Source organism: Mesoplodon bidens (genome assembly GCF_964165515.1).
Source record: "Mesoplodon bidens genome assembly, chromosome: 11".
NCBI lineage: Eukaryota > Metazoa > Chordata > Mammalia > Artiodactyla > Ziphiidae > Mesoplodon > Mesoplodon bidens.
The window spans coordinates 68,670,634-68,690,657 of NC_138167.1; the positions used below are offsets into that span (position 1 = coordinate 68,670,634).

Here is a 20,024-nt window from a genome sequence, read left to right on the forward strand (position 1 = left end):
TTTTTTCACTTTGTAATTTTTAAATACTTCTAGCTCTGTTGACGGACAAGGTCTAACAATAGTACAGCGAGTCCCATATCCCCCTCGCCCGGCATCTCCTAATGCTAACGTTTTACATAACCATGTGCATTGAAGAAATTACACTGGGAGGTTCTTACAGTATGTGCTTCATACTAAGCCTGGGGAGGGTGGGACGTACCTCAGGGGAGTCCCAGATACCTCTTGTGGCCCTTTTTTTTTTTTAACATCTTTATTGGAGTATAATTGCTTTACAATGGTGTGTTAGTTTCTGCTTTAGAACAAAGTGAATCAGTTACACATGTACATCTGTTCCCATATCCCTTCCCTCTTGCGTCTCCCTCCCTCCCACCGTCCCTATCCCACCCCTCTAGGTGATCACAAACCACCAAGCTGATCTCCCTGTGCTATGCGGCTGCTTCCCACTAGCTAGCTATTTTACATTTGGTAGTGTATATATGTCCATGACACTCTCTCACTTTGTCACAGCTTACCCTTCCCCCTCCCCGTATCCTCAAGTCCATTCTCTAGTAGGTCTGTGTCTTTATTCCCGTCTTACCCCAGGTTCTTCATGACCTTTTTTTTTTTCTTAGATTCCTTACATATGTGTTAGCATACAGTATTTGTTTTTCTCTTTCTGACTTACTTCACTCTGTATGACAGACTCTAGGTCCATCCACCTCAGTACAAATAACTCAATTTCGTTTCTTTTTATGGCTGAGTAATATTCCATTGTATATATGTGCCACATCTTCTTTATCCATTCATCCGATGATGGACACTTAGGTTGCTTCCATGTCCTGGCGATTGTAAATAGAGCTGCAGTGAACGTTTTGGTACATGACTCTTCACATTCAGTTTTTCGTTTGTCTCTCACTAGGAATTGTTACCGCCCCCTTCCTTCACTGCACGGGCAGATAGGGGAGCAGATGCCCAGAGGAGGACTTTCCCAGCAAACAGGGCCAGGCTAGGCCTCGAAGCCTAGCTCTTGATCCCCACCTGTGCTGTCCCCACATCACAACACTGCATTTCCAGAGGCGATGGTGACTTACCTGATGCCCCCCAGTGTTTGGCAGGCTGGGGACCTGGCATCTCCAGGAGAGGGTGGCAAGCTCCTTCTGTCCTCCATTGTCCCCTGGAGAGAAAAACAACAGAGAAGACTCTCCTAAAATAAATCTTCCAAATAAAGGTCTCAGAAGACCTGGCTAGTGAGCAGCACCCCTTCTAACCAGCACACGAGGGCCCCACAGTTGAGAGGACATGGAAAGGGGTGCAGAGGGGTTCCCAATGCGGGCTGAGGCCTCCTGTGCACCAGCACTTCTCCTCTGACTGTCTCTGGATCAAGAAGCAAAGCCGACTTTCCTTCCTTTTACAGATGATGCTAGTGAGGTTCAGAGAGGCTAGGCGCCTTGTCTGAGGTCACACAGCCCGTCAGGGGAAGAGCCAGATTCGGGGGCCCAGGCCTCTTTAGCTGAGCTCGTCCTATCACACAAGAGGCCAGCCCAGCACGACTATTGGGTCTTTCCTAAATACACCCCATTGCATCCTGCCCTCTGAGCCTTGACCCCTCCATCTGCTTTCTCCTATGGGAATTCTGCATCTTCTTACAGACCTGTATCAGAAGCCACCTTTCCTCTGAAGGTTTTCCTGATCCCTTAAATAGAGGGCACCTCTTCTCCTGTGCATGCGAAGTCTCTGTACCTCTCCCGTCTTTTCACAAACACATATGGTCCCCTCGGTGTCAGCTGTGGAGCCAGGAGGTGGGATGGAGGAAACAAAGCCAGTGGGGGCTGCAGCCTTATGGTCCAATGGGGGAGGCAGATAGCAAGTGAATAAGCAAGAATATACTCAGAAGTATTTCGAGAGTGGTGAGTGCTGGGAATATAATAAATAATGATGAGAGCAAAGAGGATCGCAGTAGGGGTGGGTCACTGCTTGTGCCAGAGTGGTCAGAGAAGGCCCCTTGAGGGGTGACGTTTAAGCTGAGACCAGATAAGTGAGAAGGAGCTGGCTGTGAGGCAGCCTGGAAAGTGTACCAGGCAGTGAGAACGGCAGGTGCAAATATCCTGCGAATGCCCTCGGCGTGCTTGAGATTCAGAGAAAAGGCCAGCAGCACAGAGCATTTCCTGATATCATCTTCTTCCAGAAGCTCCTGGGGTGCAGGGACCATCTCCGGCTCCCCTGTGTCTCCCCTCACCTGGTTGGGACATCCCTTTGTCCATTTTTGTGGAGTTGGATTCAATAGAGGGACATCTGATCAACCCCTGATGCTGATACCAGTCTCTGACCTCCTTAATTAATATTAAGGCTAAGCAGAGCAGATGGACACTGCTGGGGAGATGGGGGGGGGACTCCTGTGGCTTGCAGGCAAGCCCACACGGAGGCACTTGGACCCCAGAGCTTGAATCCTCAGCCACTTACAACCTGGACACTCTGAAAAGTCACTTCTCCTCCCTGGGCCTCAGTCTTCCCCTCTGTAAAATGGGGATAATAACTCCCAGATCCCTGAGTGTTCGGGAAGATTAATGAGGAGACAGAGACCAGCTCTTTCTGAGCACCTGGACGCACTCACCCCTCTGAGCTGAGGTCACGGCTCCAGGGTCTGGCTCCGTCCCCCAGATGAGGAGGAACACACAGTGGTTCCTGGCTGCTCACTACAATCCCTTTCCCCGGACCTTCTAAATCAGAAAGTTCAGGGCAAGGGGACTCTATATCTTTTTAGATCCTGCTGGTGACCCTCATGGGCTAAGACAAGTGGCTGTGAAAGAGCTCAGGGTCCGAAGTCAGACACACCTGGGTCTGAAGCCTGGCTCTGCTTCTTACTAGCTGTGTGATGTCGTAGACATTGCTGGACTCTGAGCCTCATTTTCCTCATTTGTGGAAGGGGAATAATGATAAAATGCACAATATGGGATTTTTGTCAGAGTCAAATAAGACACTGTATATAAAGCACTTAGAAAAGGGACTGACATGATTAACATGCAGAAATCTATCATCACCACTATTATTATAGTTATTATTACTAATAATTTGTGGGTGACATGACATCGTGAAGCGAAAGATATGGTAGGCTCATCATTTCCCAACTCACTTCATTCATTCACTCATTCATTCATTCATTCATCCCCATGCTCACTTGCTCCATCACTTCAGTTTTCCCTTCTGCAGCAGATTCGAGAATCAAGAGAAAACACCAGTGGGGAGTGTGGGGGCCACAGTCAGGTCCTGGCCAGTCTCTGCTGCACAGACCACCTCTGACTCACCTCTGTCATTTTCTTTTGCAGAATTCTCTGCTCTGGTGGCTGAAAGCTGAGAGGCTCTGACTGCCCAGGTCTTGTCCTTCTCTGCCCCAAACACCCGATCTCAGCCCCACTTGCTGCCCTCCTGCCTTTCTGTTCAGTTTGTTTATGTTATTTTTACTACCCCCGTCCCTTGTGGCCCTTGAAGGACACCATTCTTCTGGAAAATGATGGAGAAACAATAAAGGCTGTAACCAATCAGATTCTGCTGCTTGAGAGGAACCAGACCTGGTGGGGTGTGGCTCCTGCCCGTGGCCTTCCAGGCACACCTGCACGGGGATGGGGCAGGATACAGACAGAAAAGATGAAATGGAAGGGAAATTTACTGAGCCCCTCCTTGGCCTTTGGCACGTGGGTTGCCCATTCATCCTTGAAACCACCCATAAGGTAGGTGATGAAACTCTGTTTTACAGGTGCAAAGACTGAGTCTTGGAGAAAGTGACGTGTCTAAGCCCACACAGCTGGGACTCGTGGATGGTTGGATGGATGGATGGATGGATGGACAGATGGATACTCATTAATACTCTTTTTGTTGCAAATGATAGAAACCCAACTCAAAGTAACTTAAGAAAAAAAGGAAGAGAAAACAAGGACTTGGTTATGTTCCTGAATAGTCCAGGGGTAGATCTTCAGGAACAGCTGGATCAAGGAACTTAAGTGATTTCATCAGGATTAAGTCCTTCTTTCCCCATCTCTGGGCACTGCTTTCCTTTGTGCTGGATTCATTATCAGGCAGGCTCTCCCTCCTGATGACAAGATTCCTCCAGCTGCTCAAGGTGTCTATTCAGAATATCAGTTAAAAAAAAAAAAAAGAGCTTCTCTTTTGCAATCAGTCCATCAGAAGGCCCCAAATTTAATCCTATTAATACCAGTAGCTCATGTTTCCTGAGCACTTACTCTGCACTGAGCCCTTTTACATGATTCCACCTATACAACAACCCTATGAAGTGGGGACTATTATTCTCTCCATTGTATAGATGAGGAAACTGAGGCACAGGAAGTTACACGTTCACCCAAGATCACATTGTGAGTAGGTGGTGGGACGAGGACCCCAACCCCGCAGCCACCTCCAGAGCCTGCATCCCTCCCTGGACCAGTCACAGCGACCTGAAGCATGGGAGCCCTGATTGGCCCATTCTGGAAGGTGCCCATCTATGGACACAGGCAGGGTCAGTGACACAGAAAGCTCAAGTCTGGAGAAGAGTAGGGGAGAGAGATCCCCGTGGAAATCAGAAGAGGGGAGGGAAGCTGGGTGGGCAAGCATGGCAGCGGCCCTGCAGGATGGCTTCTGCTCTTCTCCACAACAGCCTTGGGCTGGGAACTGGAGCAGTGTTCTCCCCTCCCGTGTCATGTTTCCAGACCCCATACCCAGTGGTGTCTCTTGACCTTCCCCTGGGCCCTGAGGTGTTGCCCTGGGTGGGGCCGTCAGGGAAGGTTCTCACTGAGGATGACCTGGGCAGGAAACCCATCAGCATCCAGGCTGAGAGGCAGGGATGGATGGGCCACCTTCCCAGCCGGACAGAGCCAGCACTCCCAGGCCTGGGAGGGGACTTGGGGCCAGAACCGGGAATTGGACCAAAGCAGTGGCAAGCCCCGGAGGGCTGCCCTGCCGGGGATCAGCCTGGCACTAGGCCTCGGGGGCTGAGAAGGCAGCAGGTGAGCCAGAGGTCAAGCGGCTGGAAGTGGGCCTGGGTGAGCCTGAGTGTGTGAGTACGTGTGAGCAAGAGACGGTGTGAGCTGGTGGGTGTGAGGGCACGTGTGTGCACACGCGCCTGTGACAGCAGTCAGGACCAGGGCCGACCTGGGTTTCCATATGAAGTCTAACGGGGCCCAGTTTTGGACTCTGAGGACGGGGCAGATGAAGAGGGGCCGCCCTACGCGTGGCCCATGTGGATTACAGGAGAGGGGCTGGGGAGCCGGAGCGTCTCCCACAGAAACCAGTACAGGGCCCCGCGAGAAGGACACGGGTCAGGAACAGTGACAGCTGCCGCTACCGCTGGTCTGGGGTGGCCTTCAGCGCCTCCCGCCCTGCACCCAAACGACAGCCCGCACACCATGATGCAGACCCGGCCCGGAGCAGCACGTGGTGCAATCACCAAACGCGTTTGTTTGACCTCATAGGGGACACGGGACATCGGCTCCAGGGCCCTGTTTTGGAAAGAATTTGCCTAGAGCCTGGGCAGGACAAGGTCGGGGTACCTTGCGGGGCGAGGGGAGCAGTGGTGCGGTCAGAGGAGGTGTCATGACAAGTGACACCCCGGTCATCAGTTGCCAAGTCCACCTCGTCCCTGGCGGCCATGGGCTTGGTAGGGGCACTATTCCACGGAGCCATGTGGCCTGAGTCTCACACTTGTGAAGAGCCTCCAATTAGCATTTTTGGCATCTCTTCCAGTGAGGTGATTCTGCCAGTCGCTGTTGGTAACTCAGGTTTGGCATTTTTATAAACGGGGCAGTTTACTGTATGCCCTGGCTTCAACCAGGCTCTGAGAGACGCTGGTGGGAGCTGCCCCGGCCACTGGACCATTGCAGCGGCCTCCTACCCAGTCTTCTGGTCTCATCTCCCGCTCCCCGATCCATTCTCCACCCAGAGCTGCCAAGGGCCCTTTCCAAAACAGACCAGGTCACATCATTCTGCTTGAAACTACCCAGTGGCTGCGCCTTCTATAGAATAAAATAAACCTATTTTATTGATAATTCTGTAATATATTTAAAATATATTTATAACAAAGTATTCTATAAATCATTTTATAAGATAAAAAGCCAAGCCCAGGGGCTTCCCTGGTGGCGCAGTGGTTGAGAGTCCGCCTGCCGATGCAGGGGACACGGGTTCTTGCCCCGGTCCGGGAAGATCCCACATGCTGCGGAGCGGCTAGGCCCGTGAGCCATGGCCGCTGAGCCTGTGCGTCCGGAGCCTGTGCTTCGCAACGGGAGAGGCCACAACAGTGAGAGGCCCACGTACCACCAAAAAAAAAAGAAACAAACAAAAGCCAAGCCCAGCCTTCCCTGCCCCCAGGGACGGCCTGACCTCTCTCTCCCCCACCCCATCCTCCATCTTTGCCTTCTCCCTCCAAGCTGGTCCCTCAGCCTAGACTATTCTACCCTTCCTGCCCTCCTCACCCCTCTTTCCCTGGCTCAGTCCTCTTCATCCTCAGGAAAGCCACCTGGACCATGCCCCCAGCTGGGGTCAGAGCCCCTAAACTCTCCCCATCACAGGTGAAAAGGAGGGGGAGTATGACCAGCTAATTCACAGCCATGTGTCCCAGAGATCGTAAGATGCCGAGGGCATGTCTGTGGGGTCCCCTGCTGGATCCCAGGGCCTGGCACACAAAAAGGTGGCATGACGCAGATGTGGCCACAGAGGCCCAACGTGGTCAGTGACTCACTCAAGGCCACACAGAAGTGCAGAGCAGAACGGGGACTTGAACTTGTCTCCTGCTTTCCCACCTTGCCTCGGTGCCTCATCCAAAGGGACCTTCTAACTCAGCAAGGAGGGAGGGGCACAGGGGAAGTCCTGCCTGCCCAGCATCCCCTGCTGTAGGCCGAGTGTCACCAGCCTCTGACCACCCAGCATCCATGGCCCCAACACCTCGTCACCCTCTGAGCCCCCTTCCTCATTTGTTCATCAGCTGAACGCGACTCCTTTTCTTCATTGTTATGCTCAGAGGAGCCTCACTCATTATCTCTGTCTCCCTTCTGTCTGGGACAGGCCGGGAGCAGGTAGGAGGGAGCTCGGGGCTGGGAGAGGAGCCGGCAAATGGGTTCCTGAGTGTCTTTTTTTTTTTTTTTTTTGTGGTACGCGGGCCTCTCACCATCGTGGCCTCTCCCATTGCGGAGCACAGGCTCCGGACGCGCAGGCTCAGCGGCCATGGCTCACGGGCCCAGCCGCTCCGCGGCATGTGGGATCTTCCCGGACCGGGACACGAACCCGTGTCCCCTGCATCGGCAGGCAGACTCCCAACCACTGCGCCACCAGGGAAGCCCTCCTGAGTGCCTTTTGATAAGAGCGGGAGCAGCCTGCACCTGGGCAGAGAGCTGAATGATGGACTGGATGCCCGAGAGAAGGGAAAGCATGCAGATGGTGGTGGGGTGGGGTGGGGGTAGTGAGGAAGGACCAGAGGTGGAGAAGGATGGATGGGGAGAGTTGGGGTTGGAGATGCTCTTCTCTTTCAGCCACGGACATGGAGAATATGACTGTGCCAGGCTCCAGCTCTGGGGTTGGACAGAGCCTCCGTCCACATCTGCCTCTTCCTCCTTTGAGCACTTAATATGCGCCAGACGTTTTGTATATAATATACCACCTCTTAATCCACACCATGACCCTCTAAGGAAGACAACAGGTGAAAAACACTAAGGTTCAGAGAGGTTAGGTAATTTGCCCAAACCACACAGCTAATAAAAATGAAAACAGAAAATGAAAATTGAAAACACTTATTCATCCATTCGACAAATGATTTTTGAATGATTACTTGTGCCCTGCACAGCTAAGCACTTTAGAAGCATTACCTTGTTAAGTCATCATAGCAACTGCGAGAACTCTTCCCAAAATGTTCAGTCTCTTGCTACCTTGTTAAATCAATCATCCACTGGATATTTATTGAGCACAGATGTCAGGCAGGTGGATCCAAAGAGGGTACCATGTCCTAGAGAAGCAGAGAAGTTTCCAGGTTGCTCTTTTTATTTTCTCCCTCCCGACCTGACCCAGTGTTCAGAACGCCACCTTGGGAAGGTGACATGCCGATGTCACCAGGTCCAATTTGTTCGTAAGTCCAACAAAGTTAGCCTAGGTACCCAGCTAATACAATAGGCTATATAGTACTGTACTGTAATAGGTTTATAATACTTTTCACACAAATAATACATAAAAAACAATCACAAAAACTAAGAAAACACTTAAAGTCTTACAGTACAGTACCTTGAAAAGTACAGTAGTGCCAGCTACATCACCTTTGCTTTTACGTTTGCTTCCAGACTTCCTGGGCTTGAAGTAAAGATACTGTCCTACTGTACTCTATATAATACTGTACAGTAAAGTACACAAAAGCACAACCACTTGTTGTCAGATGCACGCACCTGACAATGTATGCCAGACACATGAACTAACTTACATGACTGGACATTCGAATGCACATCTTTGAAAGTTCGAAGCATCTTTGAAAGTTCAAAACTTGAAGGTTCATATATAGGGGACTTACTGTGTCATATTATATTATATTATATTATACTATAATTTGCCTACTCATCATTATAGTTGCCTACTTTTCACTAATTCTCACCTCTTTCTTTCTATCACAATCCCATTTGGGGGCAGGACAGCAATGTACCCTGAGAAAAATACCTGACTTGGGGACACGGTTTTGGTCTATGACATATAAACAGGCATCCCTGGGTGAGGCTTGCAGGGAAGCTTCCGGAGAAGCAGATCCTCTTCATCTTTTGGCCTTTGCCTTCCTCCTTCACCCTGTCTAGGATGCAGCTTTGGTGTCCAAAGACAGAGCTGCGTTCTTACGACCATGGAGATTAAAGACGCAGCTGGTGCCATCAGAAATTTAGGAGTCTGGTCCCTCATGGCTCCTTGAAGCCATCGTACCAGCCTGGAAGCTGTCAACCTTGAGAGTGCTTGTGACAGGAAGAAAATAAACCCCTATTGGTTAAGTTGCTGTGGTTAGTACATGCAGCAAATATAACTCAAACCAATGCAATCATAATTAAAGAAAATTTGTAAAATGTAATGTAGTGGGTTGCACGTCCACTTGGAACCTCTGAATGTGACCTTATTTGGCCTAAAGGGCTTTGCAGATGTAATTCAGTTAAGGGTCTCAAGATGAGATCATCCTGGATTAGTGTGGGGGCCCTAAATCCAGTGACAGGTGTCATTATAAGAGACAGAAAAGGAGAAGGTACACAGGGAAGAGGCTGACGTGAGGACAGAGGCAGAGGATGGAGTCCTCTGCAGGCCCTGGTTGCAGCCAAGGACGCCAGCGGCCACCAGGAACTGGAAAAGGCAAGGAAGGATTCTCCCCTCAAGCCTTTGGAGGGAACATGGCCCTGCTGACACCGTGATGTCAGACTTCTGGCCTCCAGAACTATGAGAGAATAAATTCCTGCCATTTGAAGTCACCAAGTTCGTGGTCATTTGCTATGGCAGCCCCAGGACACTGATACATACAGAAAAGTAGGTGCCATAGAAAATGTGACACCTGGGCTTCCCTGGTGGTGCAGTGGTTGAGAGTCCGTCTGCCGATGCAGGGGACACGGGTTCGTGCCCTGGTTTGGGAAGATACCACATGCCGCGGAGCGGCTGGGCCCGTGAGCCATGGCCTCTGAGCCTGTGCGTCCAGAGCCTGTGCTCCGCAACGGGAGAGGCCACAGCAGTGAGAGGCCCGCGTACCGCAAAAAAAACAAAAAGAAAAGAAAATGTGACACCTAAGCTGGGCGTTTGAAGGATAAATAGAAGTTCATTGGTTAACAAAGAGGAGAAGGGCCTTCCAGAAGGACGGGAGGCAAACTATAATGATAATGGCAACAGTAGTGACCACTTCCTCTGCTGCATGCTTTGCGTCTCCTTTTCCTAATGAGTATTGTTATCCGATTTTAACAGATTGGGAGACTGAGGCAGAGACAGGTTAGAGGAGTGTGGGTGGGGGCAGTGGTCACAGCAGTTATTGCAGTGTCCTCGCCTCTCACCCTGAAGACCCGAGACTCGCTGTCCAAGGGGCTTTGGTTCCTGGCTGTGGACGTCCAGCCCCTGCACAGGGCAAGGCGGATGAGTGGAGGGTAACAGCTGTGCAGTTCCGACCAGTGCCGGATGGTGGGGTGGATAAGAACTCGCCAGCTCCCTCAGCTGAGCTGGGGTGACTCCAGGCATGCTCCACGCAGCGTCCCTGAGTCCCCAGGGGGCTGAGCTTCCCACAGCAGCCGTTGGCTCAGTGCTGTGCCCTCCTAGTTCCTCCTCCCTCCCTGTCTTGTGTCCCCACCCCCCGAGTGATACTTCTGGGAATCTGTTCACCATAAAACACCGTGCTCAAGTCCTTGGTCAGGGTCTGCTTCTGGGCAAACCCCAAACCAAAACAGTGTTGGAGTTGGGCTTCCCTGGTGGTGCAGTGGTTAAGAATCTGCCTGCCAATGCAGGGGACATGGGTTCAAGCCATGGTCCGGGAAGATCCCACATGCCGCGGAGCAACTAAGCCGTGAGCCAACTACTGTGCCTGCACTCCAGAGCCCACGAGCCACAACTACTGAAGCCCACATGCCTAGAGCCTATGCTCTGCAACAAGAGAAGCCACCGCAATGGGAAGCCTGCGCACCACAATGAAGAGTAGCCCCCTGCTCGCCACAACTAGAGAAAAGCCCGCACGCAGCAATGAAGACCCAACGCAGCCAAAATAAAACAGAAAAACAAAAACCATCCCTGGTTTACCTGACCCCAGAGCCCCAGCTCAGATCCACTACAGTCCTCTGCCCTATGGGATAGATAAATGATGTGTGTCCCATATTTAGGGACACAAAATAAAAAGTAGCTGGCTATCTGCCACCAAGAGCAGGATGCAGCAGGGGAGCAGCAGCCAAGGGACCAGCGTGGAAGCTGCTCTGATTGTGGAGGCCCTTGAACATTCTAGCATTTTCTGTATTCACTGCGGTCCCTGCAGTGCCGACTTGGATGTGCTCCAGCAAGAAGCCGGCCCCTCTCTTACCACTCCAGCTTCTCCAGGTCCCAGGCCACTTGTCACCCTCTCCTCTAAATCTCACACCTGTTAACTCTTGAGAAATGAGCGGAGGGCAGTCAGTCAGGCAGAGCGCTTCAGAGACTATTCTGGGTTGGCTGAGAGACTTGCAGGGTGAGCCAGTGTCAGATGAGAAATTGCTACGCCACAGTCTTGCAAAATTCAAAGCTTTTTGCTGGAGCGGAGGGTCAGTTATTGGAAGGCTTCCTGCATAATCATCACAAAAGGCCACCTTGTCAGCATCGCTGGAGAGATCATCACGGATGGTCTGCGCAGCAGGCCAGCACTTTCTTGGCTTTGGGAAAGATCCTTCAAGAAGGTGAATGACATAGAGGAAATGAGGGCCAATTCTTCTGCCACCATACACGGCTTCAGTGGGCCTTTATTTCCATCTAAAGGAAATTGCCTTCATTTTTGGGGGTTTCTTGCAAGGGAAGGTTCCTAGGCCCGGGAGAGGGCAGAAATACATTTAAGTTATTCATTCATTCACTAATAACAGCGAGTCCTAAAGTAGTAACAACTGCCGGTATTTGTTGGGTGTTTACTCTGTGGCTGCATCAAGTGGTTTACATTATCCTGTTTAATCCTCACAGCTCTCTGAGGTAGGTCATTGGTCCCATTTTACAGATGATGAAACAGAGGCTCAGCCAAGTTCATGAGCTCTCCCAAGGCCAGTAAGCAGTGGAGCTGGATTTGGAGAGAGAAGATGTGAATTCTAATTCCACTCTCCCTTCTCACTAGCCATGTGGGGTCAGACACGTATTTTAAATCATTTATTGAAGCCTCTGTTTCCTCCTCTGGAAAATGGATGCACTGACTGTTGAAGTTTGAGAGAACAGGGCAGAGCTTTGAGCTTTAAAGTGCCAGCCCTCTGAGGGACGACTCCACATGACTTGGTATCTATTCTTCATTTCAAATATCCCCAAACTGTTTTTTTCTTTCCTCATGAGATCTTAAAAATCTTTCCCAGCAAGCAAGACGTCAGAACTATCTTTGGGAAAACTGAGGGTCGTCTCACTGAGAGGTGAGACCAGAGCCATCTTTTTGTTCAGATCAGACTCTGAATCCAGATCTGTTGACTTAAAAGTCCATCCCCCTGTCACGCTGGCACCATCAGGCACATAGCCCCCGGGCAGGTTAAGTCAAGAGGTTCTGGGTGGCTCGTGTCCTGCCAGCTCCCTCTTCTAAAGCGAGGGATGCCTGTGTCTCCAGGCGATCATGCCTGTTTACAGTGACCAGAGGCTTGGCAGGTGGGCCTGGAGGCCACCCCGTAGGGCAACATGCTCACCAGCCCGTGTTTAGCCCTGTGGTTCCATCTAGAAAAGGCCCCTCGACTCTGCATTCTGAACGGCTGTCAGGTATTTCCAGTCTGTTCAAAGGCTGCCAGATGCCAACCCACGGATGCCACATTCGGGTGCTGACGACGTGTCCCCAGAATCCTTGGAGCAAGAGATCAGGAATCGACCTCGGAAGGGAGCCAATCATGGTAAGAGTGACAGCCCTTAACTTTGTCCAGCATTTTACAGTTTTCCAAGCATGTCTGAGGCAACAGGCAGAGTTAGTTTTGAGCCGCACAGGAACACCTTGAGAGCAAGGGGTGAGGAATCGTGACTCCAGGTCCAGCCACGCCATGTGGCCTGCGGTAGGAGTTAAGTCGTGGCCTGAGCACACTCGCCAGGGAGCGCCTGCAGGGCAGGCTGACAGCCCTGGGGGCCACCGTCTCGCTGCAGGGAGCAGAACCTCCACCAGTGCTTTGGAGAAAGACACTGGGGAGGCAGGTGGAGGGCCAGGAGAAGAGGTGTCACCAAGCAAGGCAGAGAGAGGGCCAGGAGGGAGGAGAGGCCTGCCAACCGGCAGAGGTGCCCTATCACAGACAGCGGCCATGGCTCTTGGCACAAGCCGGCCTGGATTCAAAGCCGGCCCCACTGTTTCAAGTGTATGATCCTAGGCACGCTGCTCCACTTCCCTGTGCCTCGGTTTTCTCATCCTCACCTCACATGGTACCATGAGGCTTGAGTGCTTATCGCGGGCCTGGTACATAGTAAGGGCACAGCGTCCCCCATTCCTGCAGACTTGGCATTGCAGTGGACCACTTGGCCATGAGTGACCTTTGAGGGGAGGTGTGGACAACACAGGGCTGAGGGATGGTCTCCTCTGGAGAGCTAGGAATGGCTTGAGCTTGTGTAGGCAGCATGGGGGGAGGCAGGTGGGGCGGAAGTGGGCAGAGGAAATAGAGGGCCCAGGAGCAAGAGGGTATAATTACCAGAGGGGACAGCAGGGGGCCCAAACCCAGGTGGAGGGACTGGCCACCTTCTCTCTCCAGGAGTCCAGAGGTAGATCAGGACATGGGCTGCCAGGTTGGAGGAAGGAGGGGGTACTGGAGTTGGGTCTCGAAATCTGCCTAGAATTGAAACAGGCAGTGGTGGATGGGAAGGGTACCCCTGAGCACAGCCCACACTCAGTCACAGAGATGGCCATCTCTGAGTGAAGACAACGTTCTTTAAACGTTTATTGTTTCCTAGAAGGCTTCCTGGGTTTGACTCCTAGCTCTGCTCCTGTGTGACCTCTGGCAAGTTGCTAAACCTCTCTGTGCCTCAGTTTCCTCACCTGGAAAATAGGGCTAATGATACTACCTACCTGTCAGGATTGTAAAGAAGAGATGAAACAATCTAAGGATGAGCCTGGCACCAGGGTCAACAACCATTGGCTGTTATTTTTAACTAGTATCACAAGAGGCGTGGTTCCAAAACTAGTGGTTAAGACAACGATTCCTCCAGAGATTCCTTCTAATATGTAAATACGCCCAGCAGGTTTGGCCCATATTTCTACAATTCTTGCTCTGCACCAGGCACTGGGGTCTGACACCTGCGCAAGAGACACAGCCCTTACTGTCAGGGCTTGCATGCAGCAGGTGAAAGTGAAACACAGCAGGACCCTATGGTCGTTGCCCCCCATGTCCTCCGCCTGCCTTTTGTCTGTGGAAAAACTGTAGCTAAAAAATAAGTTTAATCAGAGAAGTGAGAAAACGCAGAAACAAAGGAAAACAGTCAAAGGAGACCAAATAATAGTAGTTTAATCATTAAGCAAAGTCAAGGACCTTCAGTTTCTTCTCAAGGGCTATAGATAATATTCTGAGCCATATCCTGTGAGCTGTCTTATAGATACTGAAACTCCCACCAGATGGAAGAAGTTAACTACATGATGACCAGACTGTAGCCATGACACCAGCTGCCACAATTCCGAGAATTGGCCTCAGAGAAATGGGAATAAACTGACCCTGGCACGGAAGATTAACTGTACTTAAAACAATCAAGATGACTGTCAGAGCTGACTGCGCTGTTTCTGCATGTAGCCCCCTCCCTCCACCTATAAAAGCTCTTGCCCACTGGTTGTCAGTTGCGGGGGGGGGCATCGGCCTTTGGACAGGAGTCCGCCCTCCCCCTTTCCCCCAGCCCCTGGTTGGTGGCATCTGAAATAAAGCAACCTTTCCTTTCCACAAACCTTGCCTGTTTATTGGCTTTTGAGCTGCGAGCAGCTGGACCCCACTTTCAGTTACAAAAGAGATGTGCTGCAATCCCCACCGCCATGGAGTCTTGCTCTGTGCTTGCTCATTTAGTCATTGAATCCTCACCACAAAAGCCAGGACCAAGGATCTACTGCTCTCATTCCACTTGTCAGAAAGGTGTGGTGAGCTGCCCAAGGTCACCCAGGCACAGAGTGGCTGAGCTGGGATTTGAACCTCAGGAGTATGGCCTTAGAGCCCATGATTTAATCACCATGCTACAGGGCCAATAACTACAGACAATGGTCACCACTGTAATGGAATGTACAGGACACATGGAGCAAGTGATGTTTGAGCTGAGAAAAACACAGGAGGAGTAAACTAGGTTAGGAGGGGACAGCAGGGGGAGAGGTCCTGGGGCAGGAGAAGCAGGTCAAGTTTGCGGATGGAGAAAGCCAGCCTTCCCAGGGCACAGAAAGTGAGATGAAGCTGGAGATAGGCAGTGGCCTGCTCCCCAGGCTTGGCAGCTCTTTGGGGGAAGCAGACTTTACCCCCCAGGGCAGTAGGAAGCCTTTGAGGAGGTTGCAGTGGCAATACGACAAGATTTAGAAAACAACTTTCTGCGATTGAAGAGGACACTGCGATTAAAAAATAAAAGAGAACAAGGGGCCCTGTGGGTACTGACGTGGAACCTCTCCAAAGTATATGGTTAGACGGAAAAAAGCAAAGTGCAGAAGAGTGTGTGGCAGCTTCTATTTGTGGGGCAAAGGAGAAGAGAAAGGATAAGAAAGAACGTTCATGCATATTTGCTGCAATGTACATAAAATCTCTCTGAAAGGATGTATGAGGAACTGTTAAGAGTGGTAGCCCATGGGGATGGTGACTGCAGGCCTATGGTCAAGGGTGGGAGGAAACGTTTTCTGTGTACTCTTTTCCATCTTTAAAATTTTAAAGCTAGGGAAGAGACTGTCTGTTCAAATTTTTAAAATTTTAAATATGACCCTGGCTGCTGGGTAGAAAATGCAATGGAGCAGGTCAAGAGTGGACTCAGGGAAATTATGAGAGAATAAGACTCTGGACTGCTGAGGTTCTATGGTGGGGGCAGGATGGGGAACAAGGTAAGATGGCGCCTGAGCATAGGGTGCAGCTGCCTGGGGTGCTTTCTGGGAAGGGCATTGTGTCACTCAGATAAGGGGCAGGATGGGGTGCGGTGAACAGAAGGGGAAAGGAACCTAGAACAACAGGAACCAGTTTAACTTTGTCCCTAGCACAATTTGGCCTAGGTTCAGACTGACCCATCTGGAAATGGACAGACACGCTAAATGTAGAATGTTCTCCAAAAGCAACTCTTGGCTCCCGCAGGTAAACTACCATGGGCCGGTAAAGGAAACCTCGGGTGGCCCTGGAGGGATGATTTGCTCAACTTGAAATACCTGCAGCAGCGAAGTAAATCAAAACAGCGAGGCAGCCCCTGGCGCCTTCCTGCAGCAGCGGGCATTTTCCCGGCTGCTGCTGCCCCCTGCTGACAGAATTGGGATATCGCAGCCTCTGTGCAATTCCGAGGCCACAGCTCAGAGCTCCACTTTGCATTCTGGGCACACAGAAGGTGAGTCAGTCACATTTCCTCTGCCCTTTACCGAGATGGCCACCGCCGGGTACTGCATCAGCAGAGACATAAACCACCAGGCCCACGTGAACAGTGGAAAACTGAACAGCAAAGGTCAGTACCATGAGAAAGCAGTGTACCAGAAGGCAGCTGCGACACAGTGCATTATAGGAAATTGTAAAACAGACGCCACCGCTGCATTATAGATCCCCCTAGGGGGATTCATCAGCATCCCAATGGCTGTTAATAAGAGCGGGTGTTTACTGAATCTCATGACTTGTCAGGTGCCGGTCTAGAACCCTTATTGTCATGTGTTAACTCAGCTGATCCTCGGGGCACCCAGACGTGCAGCAATGAGGAAACTGAGCTTAACAGGCAAAGCAGGATTCCAGTGCAGAAAGGCTGAGTCCCAATCCTTTCAGCTTTCCATTTTAAAATCAATATTCCCTACCCATTGAGTTCATACATCAGTGGTCCTCATCCATGGTTAATTTTGCTCCCCCAGGGGACATCTGGCAATATCCGGAGGCATTTTGGGGTGTCACAACGAGGGACATGATTCTGGCATCTAATGGGTAGAGGCCAGAGATGCTGCCAACATCCTCTAACGCACAGGACGGCCCCTACACCCGAGAATTAGCCAGTCCAAAATGTCAACAGTACCAAGATGAAGAAACCCTGATCCAAATATATAAAATTCCTACAAATCTACTAGCCCTCTCTTTTGCACTGCCCTGTCACATGAGGGCATTCGAGCAAGTCTGCTTTAGCGTATGAAAGGTATTCTTCCTGAGGATTCAGGAATATTTATGCCGGATAACTCTCAAGAGGCCTTTCCCCACTAATTTCTCCTAAAGCCTCTATGTCCCCAGTGGGATTGTTTTGCATCCAACAGTCCTGCTAATACACTCTACAAGCATGGGGCTCTGAAGAGCAGCCCAGGCAGCGCAGAAACCTCTGGAACCATGGCAGAGGGACTCACACCCTGAAGTGGGCATGATCGGCCAGGGTACCGTGCGTGGAATACTGCAGGTGTCCCTGGCACCGAGCCGCAGCTCAGAGGCACACTGCTTGTCAGGGCTGTCAAAAAGCATTCAACCCCAGGATGATTGAACATTCCCTGGGAACGACTTGTCAGGAGCTGCCTCTCCGCCTCCTTCTCACCCAAAGCCCTCGCTTCCCAGTCAGCCCAAACAGCCTAGTCCTTGGCTTTGGGAAGCAGCGCTGTTAACCCCTCCTCCTCCACGAGCCCTCAGGTCTGGAAGTTCTGGAAGGTCTGGAGGCTCTACGGGTTGGGAGCTGGCTGTGCAGTGCGGGGGAGGTGGGGGTGTGGAAGACACAGGCATCAGGCTGCCCCCGTCCAAATGGCCATGGCACCCCTTCCACCAGTAAGCCTATTACCTGCACAAGAGTTGGTTCTAGAATTGGTGCTTGTTGGATGAATCAATGAATGACCAGAAGGGTAAACTCTAAGAGATTCATTCATTCATTCAAAAATATTTCCTGAGCATCTCGCCATGCTGGGTACTGTCCTAGATGCTGGGAGGACAAAAGAGACCAAGTCCCTGTTCCCATGAAACTTACCTTCTAGTGGAGGAAGACAGATACTAGATAAATAAACAAATTAATACGGAAAGTAATACCAGGTAGTGGTGGATACTATGAAGAAGGTAAAGTAAGACGAGGAGTTGAGTCTGACAGGTTGGGGGCGATTCTTTCAACTGGATGCTTCGGAGGGCCTCTCCAAGGAGATGACATTTGAACAAAGAGCTGAAGGTCGTGAGAAAGTTGTGCAGTCATGGTAAGAACAGTAAGTGCAAAGGCCCTGAAGCAGGAAGGGTCTTGGAGAGTTTAAGAAATAGTAAAGCAACCAGAGAAAGTGGATACAAGTGAGTCCTGGCAGGGACTTCCCTGGTGGTCCAGTGGTAAAGAATCACCTTCCATGCAGGGTACACGGGTTCAATCCCTCCTTATCGGGGAACTAAGATCCCACATGCCACAGGGCAGCCCGCGTGCCACAACTATTGAGCTGGTGAGCCTCAACTAGAAAGCCTGTGTGCCGCAAACTACAGAGCCCATGCGCTCTGGAGCCCGTGTGCCACAACTAGAGAAGAGAAAACCCACATGACACAACTAGAGAGAAACCCGAGTGCCACAACGAAGAGACCGCGTTCCGGATTGGAAGGATCCTGCATGCCTCAACAAAGACCCCATATGCAGCAACTAAGGCTCGACCCAGCCAAAAAAAAAAAAAAGGAAAATAAATAAATAAAATAACTAAATATTTTTTTGTTAAAAAAGTGGGTCCTGGCATGACCTAAGAGCAGTGGTTCCCAAACATGAGCATGCAGCTGAATCACCAGAAAAGCATATAAAAACACAGATCGTGAGTTCCACCCCCAGAGTTCAGTTGGTCTGGGTGGGACCTGGGAATGTGCATTTCTAACAGGTCACTGTGTGGTCCAGGGACCACAGAATAGAATGGTTTTTCTTAATGCAACTAGTCATTTCCTACTCAACCCTGACCACAAGCAGTCATAGATCATCACTGCTTGATGACCTGCCTCCCCACTGGGTTGGATGCTCCCTGAGAACAGCCACTAGGATGGTTCAGTCCCTGGTACTTAGTAAGTAGTACTCAAGAAAATCCTTGTTGAATGAATCCCTCAAAGAAGGTTCTAGGCCTTGCCTTACTTTCTTTTGCCATTCTGCTGTATATTTGGCTTCGAGCAAAGGCCTGGGTCAGACCCATCTCTTACAGTCTCCCATTCACACCTAAGACAAGAGAGTCACCTGCCATTCTCCAAATGCTCAACTCACTCTTACAACTCCACGCCTTTGCACATGCTGTTCCATCTGCCCAGGAAGTCCCTTCCCCTGTCTCTGCCTCATAAATTCCTACCCACTTTTCAAGGCTCTCCTTCCAGAATATCTTTCCCAACTCCCTCCACCTAACCAGGGTTAGGGGTGCTCCTTGGGGCCTTGTATCGATCCTTGTCAGAGGATTTGTTCACACATTTGTCTGTCTTTCTTGACAAAATGTCACAAACGGGCAGCCCCCAGAGTGAACCGGACAACAGAGGTATTCTACGCAGCTGCGGTGTTTTAAATGGAAGTTCGTTGCCAAAATTTGAGAGTCAGGGGAATCACACAAAAAATACAGATTTCTAAAAAAAAAAAAAAAAAAATACAGATTTCTGGCTCCTCTAGAAAATGCAGGGTCCTGCAGCACTGGGCCGGTATTTCCACGTGTCCATGATCTGCCAGAGCTGCCTGGGTCTCTGTCACCTTCACTTCGTGGCTCCAGCACCTAGCTCAGGACCTGGCCTAGTGTAGGCACTCAAGGAAAGCTTATTAATGAAACAGGAAAGATTATATCAAGCAATGGAAGAGAAACATCGGTTCCAAGATCAGGAGACCTGTGGCTGGTTCTGCTTCTAGCTGGCTTGTTGCACGAGCCTGGACTCTCTGTGGGCCTCGGTTTCCTTACCTGTGAAATGAAAGGAATGACAGTTTCTACTTCCTAGAGTCATTGCATCCAACAAGAGAGAGGACGTGAGGGGTTTAGTACATGCCTGGCATATCTAATGCTCAATCAGCAGGAGCTATTAGTGCAGCGAACTCAATAAATATTTACTCTCTAGGATGGGAAGAAGTGTGAGAGGATTAGAGGTAGGAGAGGTCCCTGTCAGGGGCAGGAGGTTGATACCTCCTTGAACTGCGTTCAATTGCCAGTTCTGCCCTTCACTAGCCTTGTGACCTTGGGCATTTGATTTCACCTCATTTGGGCCTCAGTCTCCCTGTTTATCAAACAGGGATGATGCAAGCCTCACAGGGGTTACTGTGACTATCAGATAAGCACGTGAATATTAAATCTT

The 20,024-nt window shown here is 50.7% G+C and overlaps 1 protein-coding gene across 2 annotated transcripts in view; it reads left to right on the forward strand.

Moving 5' to 3' along the window:
* PVALB (parvalbumin) overlaps nt 1–3,453 on the forward strand; it is a 74,599-nt gene extending 71,146 nt beyond the window's left edge. For both annotated transcript variants that reach the window (XM_081250387.1, XM_081250388.1), the window contains one exon: nt 3,303–3,453. In XM_081250387.1, the coding sequence (XP_081106513.1) occupies nt 3,303–3,331 (29 nt within the window). In that variant the 3' untranslated portion in view covers nt 3,332–3,453. The remainder of the gene's footprint in view (nt 1–3,302) is intronic.
* The last annotated feature ends 16,571 nt before the right edge of the window (nt 3,454–20,024 follow it).